Raw genomic sequence first — 20,115 nt, forward strand, 5'->3', positions numbered from 1 at the left:
GAAAGAAACGGAAGTACACTGAGAAAATCCCCTGCAACTTGTGCTTCGTCCACCACAAATTCCATCATGACATGACCGGATACGAATACGGGCCGTCTGGATGAAAGACCAGTACGCTAACGCAGCGATGTCAAGGTCAAAGCACGTACTTGACTCTACGTGCGATCAAGCGATGACTCGTTGCAATGAATCTATTCGGCAGGCAGCAGCGGTGAACAAGAACGGGTATGCAAAATGAGCTCTATTGGCCTCCACTGCCAGATGGATTAAACTGCTTCTATTAAGCAGTCGGTAACATGTCATACTGATAAAAGACAACAAGAAATCAAAGCATGTTTTGCAGCAGGTACCTCTCTAGTAAATAAAATTAATTATAAAATACTACAATACATGACAAATCTAGACTCTCCTTAACTTATACATTTTCAGATAATAATTACTACGCCTATATAATATATTATTATAATTATCTAATAATGTAATTATTAGTACATTAGCCTGCTTCTCTGTTTTAAACTTAGACAAATGTAAAAGAAATCGTAAGGCATTCTATATTTCTAAAAATTATATAGTAGACCTAAAATAAATAAACATATTATATTCTGTTTAACTTACGAGTTTTAGATAACAAAGTCTATCACATTAATTGTTCTGTAATTGTTATATAATCATTTACATATTATATGTACAGTAGTGGCAAAAAAAAACGGGACAGACCCTTGTAGCTGATTTCACAACCTCGTTCACTCCAGAGCACGATAGACTTGTAACTAAGACTTTCGTGGTTCGAATCCTGCCTGGGAAGGAAACTTCTTTTTTGTTCCTTATTTAAATCTATTCCCAATACTTTGCGATTGCAGTGATATTTTACTACTTAATTAACTTATTATTCTCAGAACATGAATTTTACTAGTTATACTGTATTACACAAAGATATGGGTGTGATGTGTGTGATCTTTGCTTTACGACTCAGCATGCTGGATATTAACTTAAAAATACAAAATTGAAGCTGAAGAAGTGGGATTTTTAAAACCATTGGTGGGATATAAGAGAATCAACAGAAAACGAAACTGCTAAAGTTATATCGATATTAACAAAGATAAATAACAAAAAAAAACTGGTAGTCACACATGCATAGAATAAGTTGTAGTAGAATAATAATTGCAAGATATCATTGATTTCAATCGATAACGATGGAAGAGTGAAAGTGGAAGCACCGACACGATAGGAACAAACATATGGTATGGAATCGATATAGACCTGACAGTCTATCGTGGCAATCATGGAAATAATCAAACTTTACTTCTTCGTTCTTTTTTGTTACTCTTGCACATCAAAAACTAATGAAGTTTGCACAGTCTAAGAGTGAATGGAGTCATAATAAGCCACTATTGAGTGGAAGTGAAGTTTATCCGGGGTTAGCGACGCGATAAGATAGTTACCTAAGGGACGTATAAAGGCAGTCTCAGCGGACGCCCCGGAATTAGATCCATACACGCACACAACGATGCTAGCCACGCTGTTCCATTTTCTCGTGCTTCTGCACCACACCTACGTCAGTTCTTACTTGTTGACGCAAATAGACTTCAACAAGTCCGACGATGATTACGTACAGAATGTCATGAAGAAGTTCAAGATGCGCTACTTCACCTGCTGGAACTTCGTGAGTACCTGCATCAGAGATTACGTTGGGAAAAATATTTTTAAATTTAAAATAATAATAAATAAAATTATAAATAATTTTAAATATAAATGTTCACAGTTGAGATAGATTTGGAAGTAAATCCCGAAAAGACGAAGTATATGATTATGTTTCGTGACGAGAATATTGTACGAAATGGAAATATAAAAATTGGAAATTTATCTTTTGAAGAGATAGAAAAATTCAAACCTGGGAACAACAGTCATAAATATAAATGATACTCGGGAGCAAATTAAACACAGAATAAATATGGGAAATGCCTGTTATTATTGAGGTGAGAAGCTTTTATCATCCAGTCTGCTGTCAAAAAAATCTGAAAGTTAGAATTTATAAAACAATTATATTACCGGTTGTTTTTTATGGTTCAAAGAGGAACATAGGTTAAGGATGTTTGAGAATAAGGTGCTTAGGAAAATATTTGAGACTAACAGGGATGAAGTTACAGGAGAATGGAGAAAGTTACATAACGCAGAACTGCACGCATTGTATTCTTTACCTGACATAATTAGGAACATTAAATCCAGACGTTTGAGATGGGCAGGGCATGTAGCACGTATGGGAGAATCCAGAAATGCATATAGAGTGTTAGTTGGGAGGCCGGAGGGGAAAAAGACCTTTGGGGAGGCCGAGACGTAGATGGGAAGATGATATTAAAATGGATTTGAGGGAGGTGGGATATGATGATAGAGACTGGATTAATCTTGCTCAGGATAGGGACCAATGGAGGGCTTATGTGAGGGCGGCAATGAACCTTCGGGTTCCTTAAAAGCCAGTAAGTAAGTAAGTAAATGTTCACAGTTAATGATATCTAATATTAATTTGCTTTTTCATGTTGAGAGATTAGCCCTCTTGCCTGTTCTTCTTGTTAAGTGAAACAACGCTTGTTCTCCTCAACTCCTTCCTCCTGTTGATGGTATTTCCATCTTGCTTTTGACAGACAATTAAAATTTAACTTCTAAAATATTCACTTTTTTCTTCCATACTGCATACTATTGATTAACAGATTCAATCTATTGTTACTTTCTTATTTCTTAATTCTTATTATTATCCAGTATTTGAACATATTTCATTATTGTTATTATCCCCCCTTTGAACATCCTTTTAGCCTTAGTATTATCTCCCATCTCTGAACATTCATTCATCATTATTAATCCGTCTTTGAACATCCTTTCATTTTCATAATTATTCAATCTTTTAACACTCTTTCATTTTTATCATCACCACCATCATCGTAGTCATCACATATATTATTTGAACATCCTTTTATTCTTATAATTATCATCTCATCTTTGAACGTCCATTCTTCATTATTATTAATCCGTCTTTGAACATCATTTCATTCTTACTGTTATCAAATCTTTGAACATTCTCTCATTCTTATCGTTATAAAATTCTTCAACATTATTATTATTATTATTATTATTATTATTATTATTATTATTATTATCCGATCTACGAACATCTTTTCATTATTATTATTATCATTCAATGTTTGGACATCCTTTCATTCTTTTTATTATCCAATCTTTGAACATCCTTTCATTCTCATTATTATCCAATCTTTGAACAACCTTACATTCTTATTATTATCCAATCTTTGAACATCCTTTCATTCTTATTATTATCCAATCTTCGAACAACCTTTCATTCTTATTATTATTCAATCTTTGAACATCCTTTCATTCTTATTATTATCCAATCTTTGAACATCCTTTCATTCTTATTATTATTCAATCTTTGAACATCCTTTCATTCTTATTATTATCCAATCTTCTAACAACCTTTCATTCTTATTATTATTCAATCTTTGAACATCCTTTCATTCTTATTATTATCCAATCTTTGAACATCCTTTCATTCTTATTATTATTCAATCTTTGAACATCCTTTCATTCTTATTATTATCCAATCTTTGAACATCCTTTCATTCTTATTATTATCCAATCTTTGAACATCCTTTCATTCTTATTATTATCCAAACTTTGAAAAACCTTTCATTCTTATTATTATCCAATTTTCGAACATCCTTTCATTCTTATTATTATCCAATCTTTGAATGTCCTTTCATTCTTATTATTATCAAATCTTTGAACAACCTTTCATTCTTATTATTATCCAATCTTCGAACATCCTTTCATTCTTATTATTATCATTCAATCTTTGAACATCCTTTCATTCTTATTATTATCCAATCTTTGAACAACCTTTCATTCTCGTTATTATCCAATCTTTGAACAACCTTCCATTTTTATTATTATCCAATCTTTGAACAACCTTTTATTCTTATTATTATCAAATCTTTGGACAACCTTTCATTCTTATTATTATCCAATCTTTGAACAACCTTTCATTCTTATTATTATCCAATCTTTGAACAACCTTTCATTCTTATTATTATCCAATCTTTGAGCAACCTTTCATTCTTATTATTATCCAATTTTTGAACAACCTTTCATTCTTATTATTATTCAATCTTTGAACAACCCTTCATTATTATTATTATCCAATTTTTGAACAACCTTTCATTCTTATTATTATCCAATCTTTGAACATCCTTTCATTCTTATTATTATCCAATCTTTGAACAACCTTTCATTCTTATTATTATCCAATCTTTGAACAACCTTTCATTCTTATTATTATCCAGCCTTTGAACAACCTTTCATTATTATTACTATCCAATCTTTGAACAACCTTTCATTCTTATTATTATTCAATCTTTGATCAACATTTCATTCTTATTAATCTCCGAACAATTAATCAATGTTTATTATTCTGTCACTGCAATATGTAATGAAAGTCATTATGAGACAATACTTGATTAAAATTCCAAGTTATATCTGTTTTATGTGAAACTTTTAAATTTGTTTCTGTAGGCGGCTGGGATGTTACTTTGTAAAAATTCTGCGTTTGTCTTTAAAGAAAGTTGCAATACGTAATAAAAGTCATACGACTTTAATTGGCGGAAATTATATTTCTATTTCTGACGATTGATAATATTTTATTTGATTAAAGTTCTAAGTCCGTCTTAACAGTGCAATAGTTTTGTTACAAAATTGTTAGAAATAGCCACACTTACAAAAATGGAATAGAATAACGTTGCCAAATTTACGAAGTATAAGATAACTTACCGATATAATAAACATTGGGGGGAAAAAAACATCCAGCGTTGCGTTACTTTTCGTCAATCAGAACGTTCCTAGCAACATGTGTCACTTATATTATCTACTTTCTGTCCCTTTATCTACGACCTTAAATGTATACCTAGTTTTCCATAGGTTTAGGAAAAATGTTAGAAATTTCTCGCTAAGCAACCTTTAAATATTGGAATTATAATGACCCTCTCTTGCTGTTATGGTATTTAATTTCATTCCCCAACTGTAAATATTTGTTAATTTTATCACAGTATTTGTTCTAAAGGCTGCTTGCCAGCAGTACAGTCATGTGCATAAATAATGTGTCTTTGTTTATCCACAATTACTGTGTCATGTTAAGTTGGTCGTACAGATCTATTACTCTATTATTATTAATTATTATTATCTACTATTATTAGTCTACTATAATTATTGTTTATACTTGATCTTTCAACATAATCCACTTGCAGAGCTTCATTTTGCTATTCTTCGTACACACTGCCTTCACTTATTTCTGTATTAAGTTTTAATTTGGACTAGACAGAAATTCTCAAATGGAAAAGAGTTTTATTTAGCATGATTTTGATGGCCTGTGATCTGCCTATTGCAGGGTGTGCAGACGACATACTTTTCCATCTGCCTGATTGAGGATTTTCTGCGACTTAGTAAAGCGAAGTCGTTATTGCCACACAAGGCAAACGAATGGATACGCCGCGTCAAGGATTTCATATTCACATCACTCTTCTTCCCTGGCACTCTGGTAAGTGGCTTCACACTTAAAATTTGTATGCTACTAATTTTTATTTCCTTTATTAGAGAAAATTTTTTGATTCTGGAAAAAAAATTATTTCTAGATTTTCGCGGAAAATACGCATGCCGTTTTGTCTGCCTGTCCGCATGTCTACTGCGATTTCTCCTGAATTATTATTAGCCAGATTTTCTTCACGTTCACTGTCTGAGAATATTGTATTGTATTGTATTGTATTGTAACATTCCGTGGTATTCATACATTGCTTCACAGCTAGAATATGGAACAAGTCAAAAATCTTAATACTATTAAAAAGTCTTAATTTATAGTCATGGTCTAGATCAAATACATACAGACGAGGTTTACAGTATAGTCTACTAGTACAACACAAAGTTTTAGTATCAATTTCATGAAGTGTTACTGAATGGCATGAATTCGCCTACAGAATAGCGGGCGTGAGCAATTAGGTACTTCTTTAATTTGGCCCTAAATAATCTTATGTTTTGAGTTTCATTTTTTATATCGATAGGGAGGCTATTAAAAAATTTTACTGCCATATAGGCCTAACACACTCCTTTTTGATAGCACGATAGACTTGCCAATGGAGTATGAAAATCATTTTTTGAAGCGTATTTATGCTATGGACTGTTGAATTAGTTACAAAGTTTTCACGATTACGTACGGGGAGAATTATTAATGAAAAATGTACTGACAAGCCATGGGCATTATTTGTAGTTTTTTTTAAATAGTCCTACACGATTCTCTAGATTGGCACCTACTATTGTTTTAATTACTCTTTTTTGTAATAGGAATATACTGTTACTCTCTGTGGAATTTCCCCATAATATTATTCCGAAACTTATTACCGAGTGGAAGTATGCAAAGTATATTGTTTTTAAGGTATTGATATTTACTATCTTTTACATAGCTCTAATAACAAAACAAGCTGAATTTAGTTTGGGGGTAATTTCTTTAATATGATTTTTCCAATTTAACACATTATCGATTTTTAAGCCAAGAAATTTGGTTGTTGTTTCTAATAGGGATCTATTGTTAATTATTGAGCTTTAAATTTGCGAGGTTCAATTTGGACAGGATTTAAATTGAATTATGTTAGTTTTGTTACAATTTAATACTAATTTACTGACTGAGAACCAGTCACATATTTTGAAGAGGATTTCCTCTGTTGAAGATTGGAATGTGTTGGAGTTATTGTCTGTAATTACTATACTTATGTCATCTGCAAATAATATGGGATGACCTACATCTTTTATTAGGGGGGGGGCAAGATCATTTATGAACACTAGAAAAAGTAGGGGACCTAATATTGATCGATTCATCCGGGAATTATTCATATGAAATGCAATTTTATTTCATTAACTCTTTATTTTAAATCAAAACCAACCACACAACGACGCTGTACTTCAAGAATTATTATTATTATTATTATTATTATTATTATTATTATTATTATTATTATTATTTAAACAGTGTCAGCTTACATATTCCGATGAAAGACATGGGACTCCACAAACTTTTCTATATTAGAAATTCTAAATCTTTCTCTCCGGTCTCCAGATGCATGAAAAATGCTAACTTACATGAATGTGATTTCGATATAGCAATGTAATTTGCTCTTATATTGTTTGCAAAATTGTTGTACACAATTACGAATAGTATAACATAAATGAAAACCAAGAGGTATTTCCTTGCAGATAACGACGGCAAACAGGACTGACATCCCTACTGCTACTAATTTTCACTGTCTGCGAAGTTGGAAGCCTTAAACTCTCGCTAACCTGTAGGCCTCCGTGGTCTGTAATCTTTATTGAAACAAACTTGTGCCCAGACACTTTTGATTCTTTTGAACTAGGGAGAATGTGATAATATTTTCTGTAATATTTAACTTCTTTCTATAAAATTTAATAGTATTGTTTGTTGAAAATTAACCATTGTAATCCATGTTCTTCATTTTGTTGTTATTGTCAAGGTTAAATGATTATCATTTTGCCTCTGTTTTGTGTCTATGTACTAACATAATCTAGCCGAATATTGATATATTAGTGGAAAATAAGACGTATCTACGATCAGTTAATCACTAAGTAGAGAAATGTTCAATAGTTTGTGTGTGAATTTATCGGTATTATCCTAATTTATGTTAGATTGGTGATTGCTTTTACAACATGACTTTATGTAGGCCTACTATCCGCCACTGAAGCAAGTTTGAGATTGAGAGTGATGGATGAACGTCAATCGTGTCTAAAAGATTTGGTGTGAGGTTGACATCATACTTTCCCCTTCATCTGACTTTGGCATGGCTTCACTAGATGACAGACTAAATGAGGAGCTGGAGTGTGGTGGAATGATAGAGAGAAAACGTGAGTACCGCGATAAAAAAAACCCTCTGCAACGTCTTTATTTTATCCATCATAAATTTCATCACGACCTGGCAGAGGATCGAATCCGGGCCGCCAGGATGTAAAACCAGCACTTTTAGCTGCAGACGCGACAATGGCGAAGGCATATTTGTCGGGGATAAAGCCAAGGTTCCTGAGAATTTTCTTGGGGTTCTCCTGTTTCTCTCTAGCATTCCAACGTCACTCTCTTATTTCAGAATTTATTATCAATGATCATGATTACAATAGCATTAACCAAAAACGGTGTCGGCGTGATGGCATCAGTCTGAGGAAGTGTAGTACGCTTCCATTTCGCTAACCGTAGATTGACATCAACTATAGTCCAGCAGCAGACTGTGAATGAAGTCATCGCGTTCCCGGATCTCCTGCGTCACGTGCAGAAGATAACTCTACCCAATATTAATGCTATCAGCGGACTTCGCTCCTTGTTGTGTCTATGACACGGATTCTGTTAGGTCGCAGTGACCCTCACAGCGACCCGACATCTTTATCTGAGGTCAGTTGGAACCCCAACAGTCGCGCACTTAATTCGTGACCCTTCAAATTTCACCATCATCTAATCCGTTCGAGTATTTTCTGAAATCGTCTTAATCTTGGATTCAAGGCAATGTAGTGTTATTACTAAACGCCTGAATTTTCCAGTCTTTAAATATAGGTACATGGGTCCTTAGTATAGGCCAACTTTATCGCAGTGTTTTTCATCCGCCGGTCCGCAAAATTATTTTGCCCTCCACAGAAAATTCATACATTCAATTATTTTAGTATTCACTGCGTTTTAGCACATTTTGAAGAAAGAAAAAAAAATTAATTACTTAATTAAAAAAATAAATAAAATGTAATTCTCAGTCATCATGACATTGTTTAGTCAACAGACGTAGTGGTTAGTAATTTTAAATAAAACAAAAATCCTAATTTATAGAGATTGGTACAAAGTGTTATGATATACGGGGCAGAATCTTGTACATTAGACAGAATACGTTAAAACAAATTATTGGCTACTGAAATTGACTTCTGGCGGAATCAGCAAGAAAATCAAGAAGGAAAAAATTATAAATCAAAGAATTAGAGAAATTGAGTTACAAAAGAATATTGTTGAAGTAATAGAAAAAAGGAGATTAAAATGGTTTGGACACATGTAGAGGATGAAAAATGTAAGAATACCGAAAACGATGCTGGAGTGGATTGCGGAGGGAAGGAGAAGACGAGGAAAAACCAAGCGAGTAATGGATGGATGGCGCCAGAAGGAGTACGTCTTGAAGAGATCTTACTGAAGAAGATGCTGAGGATAGGGATTTGTGGAGGAGAAAAATTTCTTTGGGTGAAGAATAACTTTACTAGTGTATTATAGAAAAATCCTAATAAGAAAGATTATTATTATTATTATTATTATTATTATTATTATTATTATTATTATTATATTAAATGTTAGATTTTTAAATGTTGTTTTATTTAACGACGCTCGCAAATGCCGAGGTTATATCAGCGTCGCCGGTGTGCCGGAATTTTGTCCCGCAGGAGGTCTTTTACATGCCTGTAAATCTACTGACATGAGCCTGTCGCATTTAAGCACACTTAAATGCCATCGACCTGGCCCAGAATCGAACCCGCAACCTCGAGCATAGAAGGCCAGCGCTATACCAACTGGCCAACCAGGCCAATTTATTATTATTATTATTATTATTATTATTATTATTATTATTATTATTATTATTATTATTATTATTATTTGCCATAGTAATATCACCAAGAATAATGTTGACACACTTCTACCACAGTCTAGTATAGTCACGAAGCTCAATACGTAGGAAATATGCATCCATAGATAGTTGCTAACCACTAGGATCGCTACTGTCGCTTCATAACAGACAATGCGAAATAGTACCGGCACAGTCTATTGTTTCTAGTACCCTCAACAACTCAAGCTTCGTGACTGTATATACTAGATTGTGCTTCTACTGTAAATGCCGTTTATTAGGTTATTTTCGCGTAACAATAACGAAGCCAATCGTCTGGTTCACAGTTCGTGTCGTCAATGTTCTGGGGATTGTACATGATCGACCGCGAGCTGGTGTTCCCGAACTCTTTGGATGTCGTCATGCCGTTCTGGACAAACCACTCGACGCACACCCTCGTCAGCGTCGCCCTGGTGATAGAAATGCGACTCACACGCCACCGCTACTCCAAGCGAAGTCTGGGTCTAGCAGCTTTGGCCATCTACTTGACCATCTACGATATTCTGTAAGTGTTTGCATGTTAATTCAATTTAAGGGTCCTACGAATTATTCTTGTCTACAAATTTTAATATACATCTGTGAACAACACTAGATGAAAAAAAAACAATAATTATGAAAATGTAGATAACTACTTTCGAGATAGGTTTTAAAGTAAATCCAGAAAAAAACAAAGTATATGATTTTGTCCCGTGACTAGAACATAATACGAAATGGAACTATAAATATTGGAAGTTTGTACTTTTAAAAGGTGGAAAAATTCATCTGGTTGGGAAGCTTTTGTTATCCAGTCTGCTTTCAAAAAAGCTTAAGATTAGAATTTATAAAACAGTTATATTATCGATTGTTCTGTACGGTTGTGAAACTTTGACTGTCACTTTGAGTGAGGAACAGAGGTTTAGGGTGTTCGAGAATAAGGTGTTTAGGAAAACATTTTAGACTAAGAGAGATAAAGTTACAGGAAAACTGAGAAAGTTACCCAACGCAGAACTGCACGCATTGTATTCTTCATCTAACGTAATTAGAAACATTAAATTCAGACGTTTGAGATGGGCAAAGCATGTAGCACGTATGGGTGAATAAAGAAATGCATATATAGTGTTAGCTGGAAGACCTGAGGGAAAAAGATCTTTGTTGGGGTCTAGAGGTAGATGAGAGGATAATATTAAAATGGTTTTGAGGGAGGTGGGATATGATGGTAGGGACTGGGTAGGAACCGATGGCGGACTTATGTGAGGGCGGCAATGAACCTCTGGGTTCTCTAAAAGTCATTTTTAAGTAATTAAGATAACTACTTCCAAGCTGAAAAATTTCATATAGTAAAAACTGATATAACGCTACTTTCGGAGGACTAACTTCACTCCTGCGTTACAATTTATCCGTGGTAACATTTCGGAAGGTAATAACCATCTAGTAATAAACAACGGAATGGAAGGCGGAGTAAAAATACAACATAATGCACTTTTTCTTCTGCTTCTTCTTGAAGCGCTACAACATCTAGATTCTAAATGTTCTGGCCTTTCTTTGAACCAACACAAGACTGTCACACACAGAGTCTCCCTGACTGACCGATCAACACGACATAGGGCCACAACAGAAACGTCTCATTTTAATTAGAAAACAAGGAACAAACACCCATTCCCGTGTAATGTAGACAACTATCCGCCCAAGCCAGGAATCGAGCCAGGAATCAATCGGACCGCTTTATTCGGAAGTGCACTCGCTTTCCAGTCAGCCACAACGGCAGACATTTAAGGCACTATTATATGTAATTTTATGTCATCAGATATGAATAAAAATGGGAAAAATAGATTTGTTAGGCATACTTATTGCTATGAAATATAAATTCAATATGCGTTGTAGTTACTAGAGATGAACAAAACTAACTGCCGCTCTCGTTCGCTGTGTTCGTTGCATTTGTCTTTCGAGTCTCGTCTCGTCATTCTCGTACGCTTCGAGTCTCGCTCATCATTCTCGAAAAAGCATTTGGTCGACGTGGAAAAATTTCGTAACTTTGAATAACATACATCATTGAAACAAATAATATTAGAGATGTTTAACTGATACAAAAAAATTGTAGTTATCAAAACGTTCTGGTTCCATTATCAGATATTACCTATGGTTATATAAATAGAAAAAAATCTAAAATAAATTTGCATTTATTACTTACTTACAAATGGCTTTTAAGGAACCCGAAGGTTCATTGCCGCCCTCACATAAGCCCGCCAGCGGTCCCTATCCTGTGCAAGATTAATCCAGTCTCTATCATCATACCCCACCTCCCTCAAATCCATTTTAATATTATCCTCCCATCTACGTCTCGGCCTCCCTAAAAGTCTTTTTCCCTCCGGTCTCCCAACTAACACTCTATATGCATTTCTGGATTCGCCCATACGTGCTACATGCCCTGCCCATCTCAAACGTCTGGATTTAATGTTCCTAATTATGTCAGGTGAAGAATACAATGCGTGCAGTTCTGTGTTGTGTAACTTTCTCCATTCTCCTGTAACTTCATCCCTCTTAGCCCCAAATATTTTCCTTAGCACCTTATTCTCAAACACCCTGAACCTATGTTCCTCTCTCAGAGTGAGAGTCCAAGTTTCACAACCATACAGAAGAACCGGTAATATAACTGTTTTATAAATTCTAACTTTCAGATTTTTGGACAGCAGACTGGATGATAAGAGCTTCTCAACCGAATAATAACACGCATTTCCCATATTCATTCTGCGTTTAATTTCCTCCCGAGTGTCATTTATATTTGTTACTGTTGCTCCAAGATATTTGAATTTTTCCACCTCTTCGAAGGATAAATCTCCAATTTTTATATTTCCATTTCGTACAATATTCTGGTCACGAGACATAATCATATACTTTGTCTTTTCGGGATTTACTTCCAAACCGATCGCTCTACTTGCTTCAAGTAAAATTTCCGTGTCTGTGCATTTATAAAAAACATAAAACATAATATTAAATAAAGCGTTAATACTTTTTTTACTTGAGATTGCACACTTGATCTCAAAAAAAAAAAGATCAAGGCTGCTGACGTTTGAGAGTTGACCACTCCCGACGTCTTGAACGCTTGTTTGATTCACTCACAAGCAGTTTTTGCATCAACGACGTAGGCAATTTTGTCGTGCGGGTTTTCGGCTTTGCGGGCGCTATTAGTCTTGCTTTCTCGCTGTTGTTCAACTCGAGTACATACGTATAAAAATGGATTAGGTTACTGCATGCCTAAATTGATAATTTAAAATTTGGTTGCATGCAATTGTTCTACATTGTAATACCACGCGTACGTGACAGGCAAAAGAAAACTATTCTCACTGCAGAAACGAAAGAACTTCGTCGAATTGAAATTCACAGATTTTTCGGCATACATTATCACAGGTGGGAGCTCGTACCTCATAAGAATGAGATATACACCCAGACATTACAACGTAGAAGAAAACTAAGTTAAAGATCAATTAAGAAGAACTACAAATTCACTCCAGCTATTGTCGAAGAAAAAGTTCAGTGCCGAATTAACTGGGAATGGCCGGTGATGACAGAAAAGTAATGCTAATGTGCCTGATACAGTTTTTTCAAACAGAGAAAACAGGCTCATCTAAGAGATTGACATTAGGCCTACCTTTTAACTAAAATACTACAAAATTTATCCTGGAAGAAATTAATAAATATAGTTATTAATAGTTGGGCTATTAATAGCAGTAACAATACAAAATACTAGATCGCAATATTTAAGTTAACACTCAAAACCATCTTACGAGAATTATAAAAGTATTACACATCTTGATTACACAACTTTTAACACTATATCACTTAGGAATACAATGTATGGTGATTACTTTCACGTGTTAATTTGAACTAAGTTTATAAATACCTAGTTAATAGTTTCGGCTTGGGAGCTATCTTCAGAACTGCTGAGGTCCTTCGTCTTCCGGTGGGGGTGCGTTTGTTTTGTGTAGTGTGGAGTTAAATAGTGTGTGTGTTCTGAAATTCATTTGTATGTTGATGATTTGTTGGGGGTGCGTTTTCGTGTATCTATATAGGCCTATTTCCTATGTTCTAGTGTGTTTAGTTTTTTTTTTTTTTGGATAGATATGTAGAATTTCCATGTCTGTGTCTATGTTGCTGTAGGTGTGGTTGGCGTTTACCAAATCACACAACACTTCCACATACGCAGAACACATCACAAACGCCAACCACACCTACAGCGACATAGACACAGACATGGAAATTCTACATATCCAAACAAAAACCCAGAAACTAAACACACACTAGAACAATACAAAATATACAGATATACAAAAACACACCCACAACAAATCCTCAACACGCAACTGAATTTCAGAACACATACACTATTTAACTCCAAACTACACAACACAAATGCACCCTCACCGGGAGCGATGCACGACCTCAGCAGTTCTGAAGATGGCTCCTAAACCGAAACTAGTCAAATAGGTATTTATAGACTTAGTTAAAATTAACACGTGAAAGTAATCACCATTTACAGGGTGATTCACCAGAATTTGCCGCCACTTACGGAGCTTATTTCCCAAGACATTCTGAGCAAAAAATGTCATGTAAACATGTGTCCTAATTTCATTATTTTCTGAGTTACATTAATTTAAAGTTATTAGTAAAATGCTTGTTTTTTTTAGTTTTAAGGGTAAAAGAATGTTATAAATAGAGAATGAACTATTCAGAAGTGTTCTGAAGCTAAAAGTGTTGTTAATTGCTTTGCACTGATTCTGTTTTTAAATTTTTAACTAAAAATTACATTATTCTTACGCACTTATCACAAAAATTGTTGCAAATCATACGACTTTAGAAACTTGATTCTTTACAGTTTAATTATGCATCCTAATGTACAGTCTTGAAGAATTTACAAGAGTGGCATGACTGTAACAATTGTTGTGATAAATGCGTAAGAAAAATATAGTTTTGTAGTTCAAAATCGAAACAAAAAAATTCTGTTCGAAGCAACTATGGAATTCACAACACATTTTTAGCTTCAGAATACTAGCTAATTAAAGAAATGATACTCCTAAATAGTTATTTCTTTATCTGTAATATTCTTTTACCCTTAAAACTAAAGAAAAATGGTATTTTACAAACAACCTCGAATAAGTGTAACTCTGAAAATATTGAGAATAGGACACATGTTTATGACATTTTTTGCTCAGAATGTCTTCGGTAAGTGACGGTAAATCCTCGTGAATCACCTTGTATTGTATTTCTAAATATAGAAGTACTGTATGTTGTAATGAATACTTACTACATAGAGAGGAAATTTTTAGTGCAATTAAAAATGTAGACTACCGTATCTAGCACATTTCACTGGCAATTTGTAATTTTGAATATAAATTGTAGGCTACATACCTGAGCAGTGAGTATTATTATTATTATTATTATTATTATTATTATTATTATTACTATTATTACTATTATATTATTATTATTATTTTATTATTATTATTATTATTATTATTATTATTATTATTATTATTATTATTCGATCTCCCAAGAAGCGTACGTACGCGTTTTTTCTCAGCTCTTTTTACTAGTTTGCTGGTCATTTCATTTAAAAATGAGTTTATTTATTGTTATAAAGAAATAATCCGCAATTGCCTTTAATGCGCTTAAAGTAATAATCAGGCTTCGAGACTTTGGACCCGATACAATAAGTTTACTGTATATGCACTGTAGGTTGTTGACTCGCTGCAGGTAGGTAGAGATGTGTTGAGGTAACAACGTAGCTATTTAGAGTAGAGTACGGTAGTATGGGGAAACACACACATATGTACATTCTGAACGTAAATATACATTACACAATGACAATATCAAAAGAATGTGAAAAGCATTTATTCTCCTGTCTTTTATAAACATTTGTGTTTAATTATACACAGTGTTGATAATGGAAATAAGCATGTAGCAATTTTAATTTTTTTCATTTATCCTATTGGTCTACTTTAGGAAGTGCAGTTACAGTACCAAATTGCAATGTACCTACTACAAGATACATTCTCAGTGTCTGAAACGTAAATCTTTTTCGGTTATCTGCCAAAGTTTGTACTGTGGAAAGCTGAGCTCTACGTCGCATGATGTGATAGGACCAAAACGAAAAAATCTAACATCATTGCAGTCTTTAAGAGACAGTCCTTTATTCTCGGGTGACTCTATGCCCACTAATTTGCTGTTTATGTTACACAATGTTCCACATCCGTTATTTTTACATAAAATTGATTTCCACTTCTGTTTTACACTTCAGTAACCGGTGTATTTGGTGTTTCATTAATTCTGTCCGTCATTTTCTCAATTAATTTGAGGGCTTCCGGCTCTCTTGCTCTGACTTTCCTAACCGTGTAATAGTTTCAGACAGTTTGAAAACGGGTTTGTATGAAAACCAAATTATTTGTAAGAACCTTCAAATCCAGAGCGTTTTTCTTTGCGGTTTTGTTGGCATTCATTCTACAGTACTCCCACCTACTATACGCTTTATCACTATACTCATTACGCCGTTATGCGGATTTCCCACTGAACTGCTCTATTGGGTCCGAAGTCTCGAAGCCTAGTAATAGTAATAATAATAATAATAATAATAATAATAATAATAATAATAATAATAATAACGTGAGAAATATCGCACCACAATACAAATGAAATGAAACTTGACTATGTGCAGATTCCTTAACGCTTTCCTGTATGACGGAGCATGGATCTACCCTATCTACAAGGTGCTGGACAGCTGGCCTCTTAGGATCGCATTCTTCGTGGTTTCCACTGGTTTCCTGCTTGGCCTGTACGTTCTAGGCGAACTCCTCAATTCCAAGCTGGTTGGTAAGTGAAACTTGTACTTCAGCAAACCAAAATGAGTACGAGATAAAACAGACCAAGTTGGATTTCCGAATGAATAACAAGGAGAGGGTACACTTTCGAATCGCCGATTTTGATAATTCGGTTATGGATAGAAATTTATGATGTAAGATGAAGCATAGCAAAACCAAATCAAACAACACTCATACGTTTCGAAATATTGACAACGAAAATTACGACCCGTAGCAACTTTAATTAATGTGCTGTACATACCGTCTTTCCATTCCTATCCGGTAGATCAGAACTTTAACAGCGGAATCTTAAAAGAGGTCTCGGAGACCATACAACGCTCATAGGTTTCGAATTATTGGCAACGAAAATTGCGGGTCTATAGCATTTATTTTATAAGTTCGTACCAAAAATTTTAAGTTATGTGAGCTTGGACTATAGGCCTATATCTACCGAATGAACAATAGTAATACAGCTCTCAACGTCAACAAACCAGCAAAACAAACATGTCCAGTCGGGTGGTAACGAAACGTCTTGTCTTTGTGTCAGTCATACATGACCTTAGAATAAGAAACAGAATGAATAAATAACATTGTATTAAAATACAATAATTAGCAATTAAAATCTTCATAAGCTACAATATAAATTAATTTACCTATACATATAAGAATAAGAAATTACGTAATTATGTGTCTAGCCTAGTTACAATTAATAATAATGTATAATAGTGGCAAAAAAAGCGGACCGACCCTTGTAGTTGATTTCAGAGCCTTGTTTACTCCAGAGCACGATAGGCTGGTAACTAAGACTTTCGTGGTTCGAATCCTGCCTGGGAAGGAAACTTTTTTTTGTTCCTTATTCAAATTTATTCCCAATACTTTTCGATTGCTGATAAAATTCATGTTCTGGGAATAATAAGTTAATTAAGTAGTAAAATATCGCTGCAATCGAAAAGTATTCGGAATACATTCGAATAAGGAACAAAAAAAAGTTTCCTTCCCAGGCAGGATTCGAACCACGAAAGTCTTAGTTACCAGTATATCGTGCTCTGGAGTGAACAAGGCTCTGAAATCAGCTACAAGTGTCGGTCCGGTTCTTTTTGCCACTACTGTACGGTTTCAGTTTATCACAAGATATATTTTTCCTTGCTTTAGCCCGCAGTGAATTGTAAAAGCATCTGACAGAAACTGGCCTTTACGGACTTCGCTGTACGTTTCACTGAGACACATTTTAATTAATCGAACTAGTTTCTTGGGAATACCAAATTTAATAAAAATATTACATAAAACTTCTCTCTTAACCGAGTCACATGCCTTTTGGAAATATATGAACAACTGATGTACTGTACCCTTATATTCCCATTTTTTCTCCAATATCTGTAAAATAATAATAATAATAATAATAATAATAATAATAATAATAATGATAATGATGATAATAATAATAATAATAATAATAATTATTATTATTATTATTATTATTATTCATATACTAAAAACTCATAAACAGACATGATAGGCAAAAATCGAAAACTAAATTGGCTTCTACGCTTATGTACAATGCAGGAGTTACGTCATTTAATAGTCATATATTTCACAGATATTGAATTTTTTGTGCAATTTAATTAAAATAACTAGGTTAAATCTAATTAAGGTGTTTTAATTATGTTTCAGCGTTCGAGCTCGAGAGGATCAACGAAAAGCTAAGTGCACAAAAAATAAGATGATAATTCTCATCACGTAGTGACATTTCCGTCACGTGTATTCGTATGATTTTAGTATCTAATATTCTTTAATTTATATATAATATATGCTGAGTACAGCAACATTTTTGTACTGTGTATCACAGATGTGTTTAATTATTAAATATATACATTTAACATTGTACATTATTCTATCAATTAATTGTGTACATTCGTTCCTCGGACCTTAATCGAATTGCTAAATTAAGATGGTCATTTAATAATAACAGAATATAATAATATAAATAGGCCTACAAGAACAAATGGAAATAAGAAAAACTGTAAAGGCTAATAAAATTGCTATCAACACAATAGAACGTTCATCATCACCATCATCATCATTATCAGGATTTAAGCCATAACTGGCTCGTTCTGATCTCATGAATTACAACCGTTGTATCCATCTCCTTCTCGGTCTGCCAACATTCCTTACACCTTCCGGTTTATAATTTAAAATTAATTTTGTAATTCGGTCCATCCAATCGTTCCTATAAGGAGATATGTTTTCTGTTAATTTGAATATTTTGAGTTCTCTTCGAATGTCGTCATTTCTTTTCCTATCCCATAAAGTATATCCAGCCACATATCTAAAAAAACTCATTTCTGTAGCTTCTATTCTGCGTTCTTCTTTCAAACTTAGAACCCAAAATTCTGCATCATACATCAACACAGGAACTGCTACCACTTCGTAAAATTTAAGTTTGATGTCTTTCCGTGTAAAATCTTTGTTTTTCAAATATGACACGTTGCAACCGAGGTAATTAAAGCAATTGAACTGTTCAATAGGTTTTCCTTCTAATATAATTTTAGCTCTTATTGTTTCCCATCCTCTAAATGCCAAAACTTTTATTAGGAGAGATATTTAAAGAGTCGTCGTCGTCGTCGTCGTAGTCGTCGCCGCTGCCGTTGCCGTTGCCGTCGCCGCTGTTGTTGTTGTTATTTAGTCAACTGTCCGAATACAAGTCTGAACCTCACAAATGATACTTACTTACAAATGACTTTTAAGGAACCCGCAGGTTCATTGCCGCCCTCACATAAGCCCGCCATCTCTGCCCCACCAAACTTGTCTCAACTCTGTTTTTTTTTTCTATTAACGTTAGAAAATATTGAATTCAATATGTCTTCAGATCATATGTCTGGACTATAATATTTATTTTAAATATCTGAATATGCAGGGACGTCATTTTATTTTTACTTCAATTTTTATTGTACCTGAGTTTTTGAATGTACTTCACTCCCATCCCTTCTACTACTAAACTTCCAATCGTCCTCCACACAGAACCAAGGCCGCGCATGCAGTCAAAGTGCCTTACGGTGATACTAAACAGTACTGAGTTAGTGAGTATAGTACGTTCCATAAATATATTCGCGTTTTTCAGAGTTTTCAATATTGAATCATATTTTCGTACAGGTACTGTCGTCCGTTTTCCTACGTCGCATCCCGATTTTCCCCACCTACTTCTGCTCGCCTCTCTGTAAAGGCTAATGGCTGGGCTGTCTTAGCTCTTTTCTGAAAACATTAATTTCTGTTAGCAATTGGGCGTCTACGTAATATTATACAACTGTTTAAAATAACTTAAATAAAAGGACCTCCTTCCTTTCTACGACCCTGCAATGTAACTACTTGGATGGAAAGTCGATAGCATATCTAAGTAATTTTATCTTTTCGGATTGAGCAGAAATGAAGATTGAATTTACAGTACGTAAGGTACTCTTTTAGCCTATAGATTAAGTACAGAATTATTTCCACATGAGTTACTAGTACGAAGGACGAAACTGGTAACTGGAATTAGGTACAATAGTCTATAGTGCGAT

General features: G+C 34.1%; 1 protein-coding gene across 1 annotated transcript; it reads left to right on the top strand.

Annotated features, from left to right (window-relative positions):
• Window positions 1-1,465: 1,465 nt before the first annotated feature.
• On the top strand, window positions 1,466-18,445 carry LOC138716449 (androgen-dependent TFPI-regulating protein-like). Its single transcript, XM_069849552.1, has 5 exons — window positions 1,466-1,663; window positions 5,447-5,596; window positions 10,022-10,239; window positions 16,420-16,574; window positions 18,233-18,445. Exons 1-5 carry the CDS (start codon window positions 1,508-1,510, stop codon window positions 18,283-18,285), a joined length of 732 nt encoding a protein of 243 aa, XP_069705653.1. The 5' UTR covers window positions 1,466-1,507; the 3' UTR covers window positions 18,286-18,445.
• The last annotated feature ends 1,670 nt before the right edge of the window (window positions 18,446-20,115 follow it).

This window comes from Periplaneta americana, chromosome 16 (assembly GCF_040183065.1).
Source record: "Periplaneta americana isolate PAMFEO1 chromosome 16, P.americana_PAMFEO1_priV1, whole genome shotgun sequence".
NCBI lineage: Eukaryota > Metazoa > Arthropoda > Insecta > Blattodea > Blattidae > Periplaneta > Periplaneta americana.

What these genes read in the sequence shown, in the direction of transcription:
- LOC138716449 (XM_069849552.1), top strand. Translation starts at nt 1,508, where the DNA reads ATGCTAGCCACGCTGTTCCATTTTCTCGTGCTTCTGCACCACACCTAC. An exon ending in TCTTCTTCCCTGGCACTCTG is followed by an intron (nt 5,597 to 10,021) that starts GTAAGTGGCTTC and finishes TCTGGTTCACAG; the next exon opens with TTCGTGTCGTCAATGTTCTG. An exon ending in TTGACCATCTACGATATTCT is followed by an intron (nt 10,240 to 16,419) that starts GTAAGTGTTTGC and finishes GACTATGTGCAG; the next exon opens with ATTCCTTAACGCTTTCCTGT.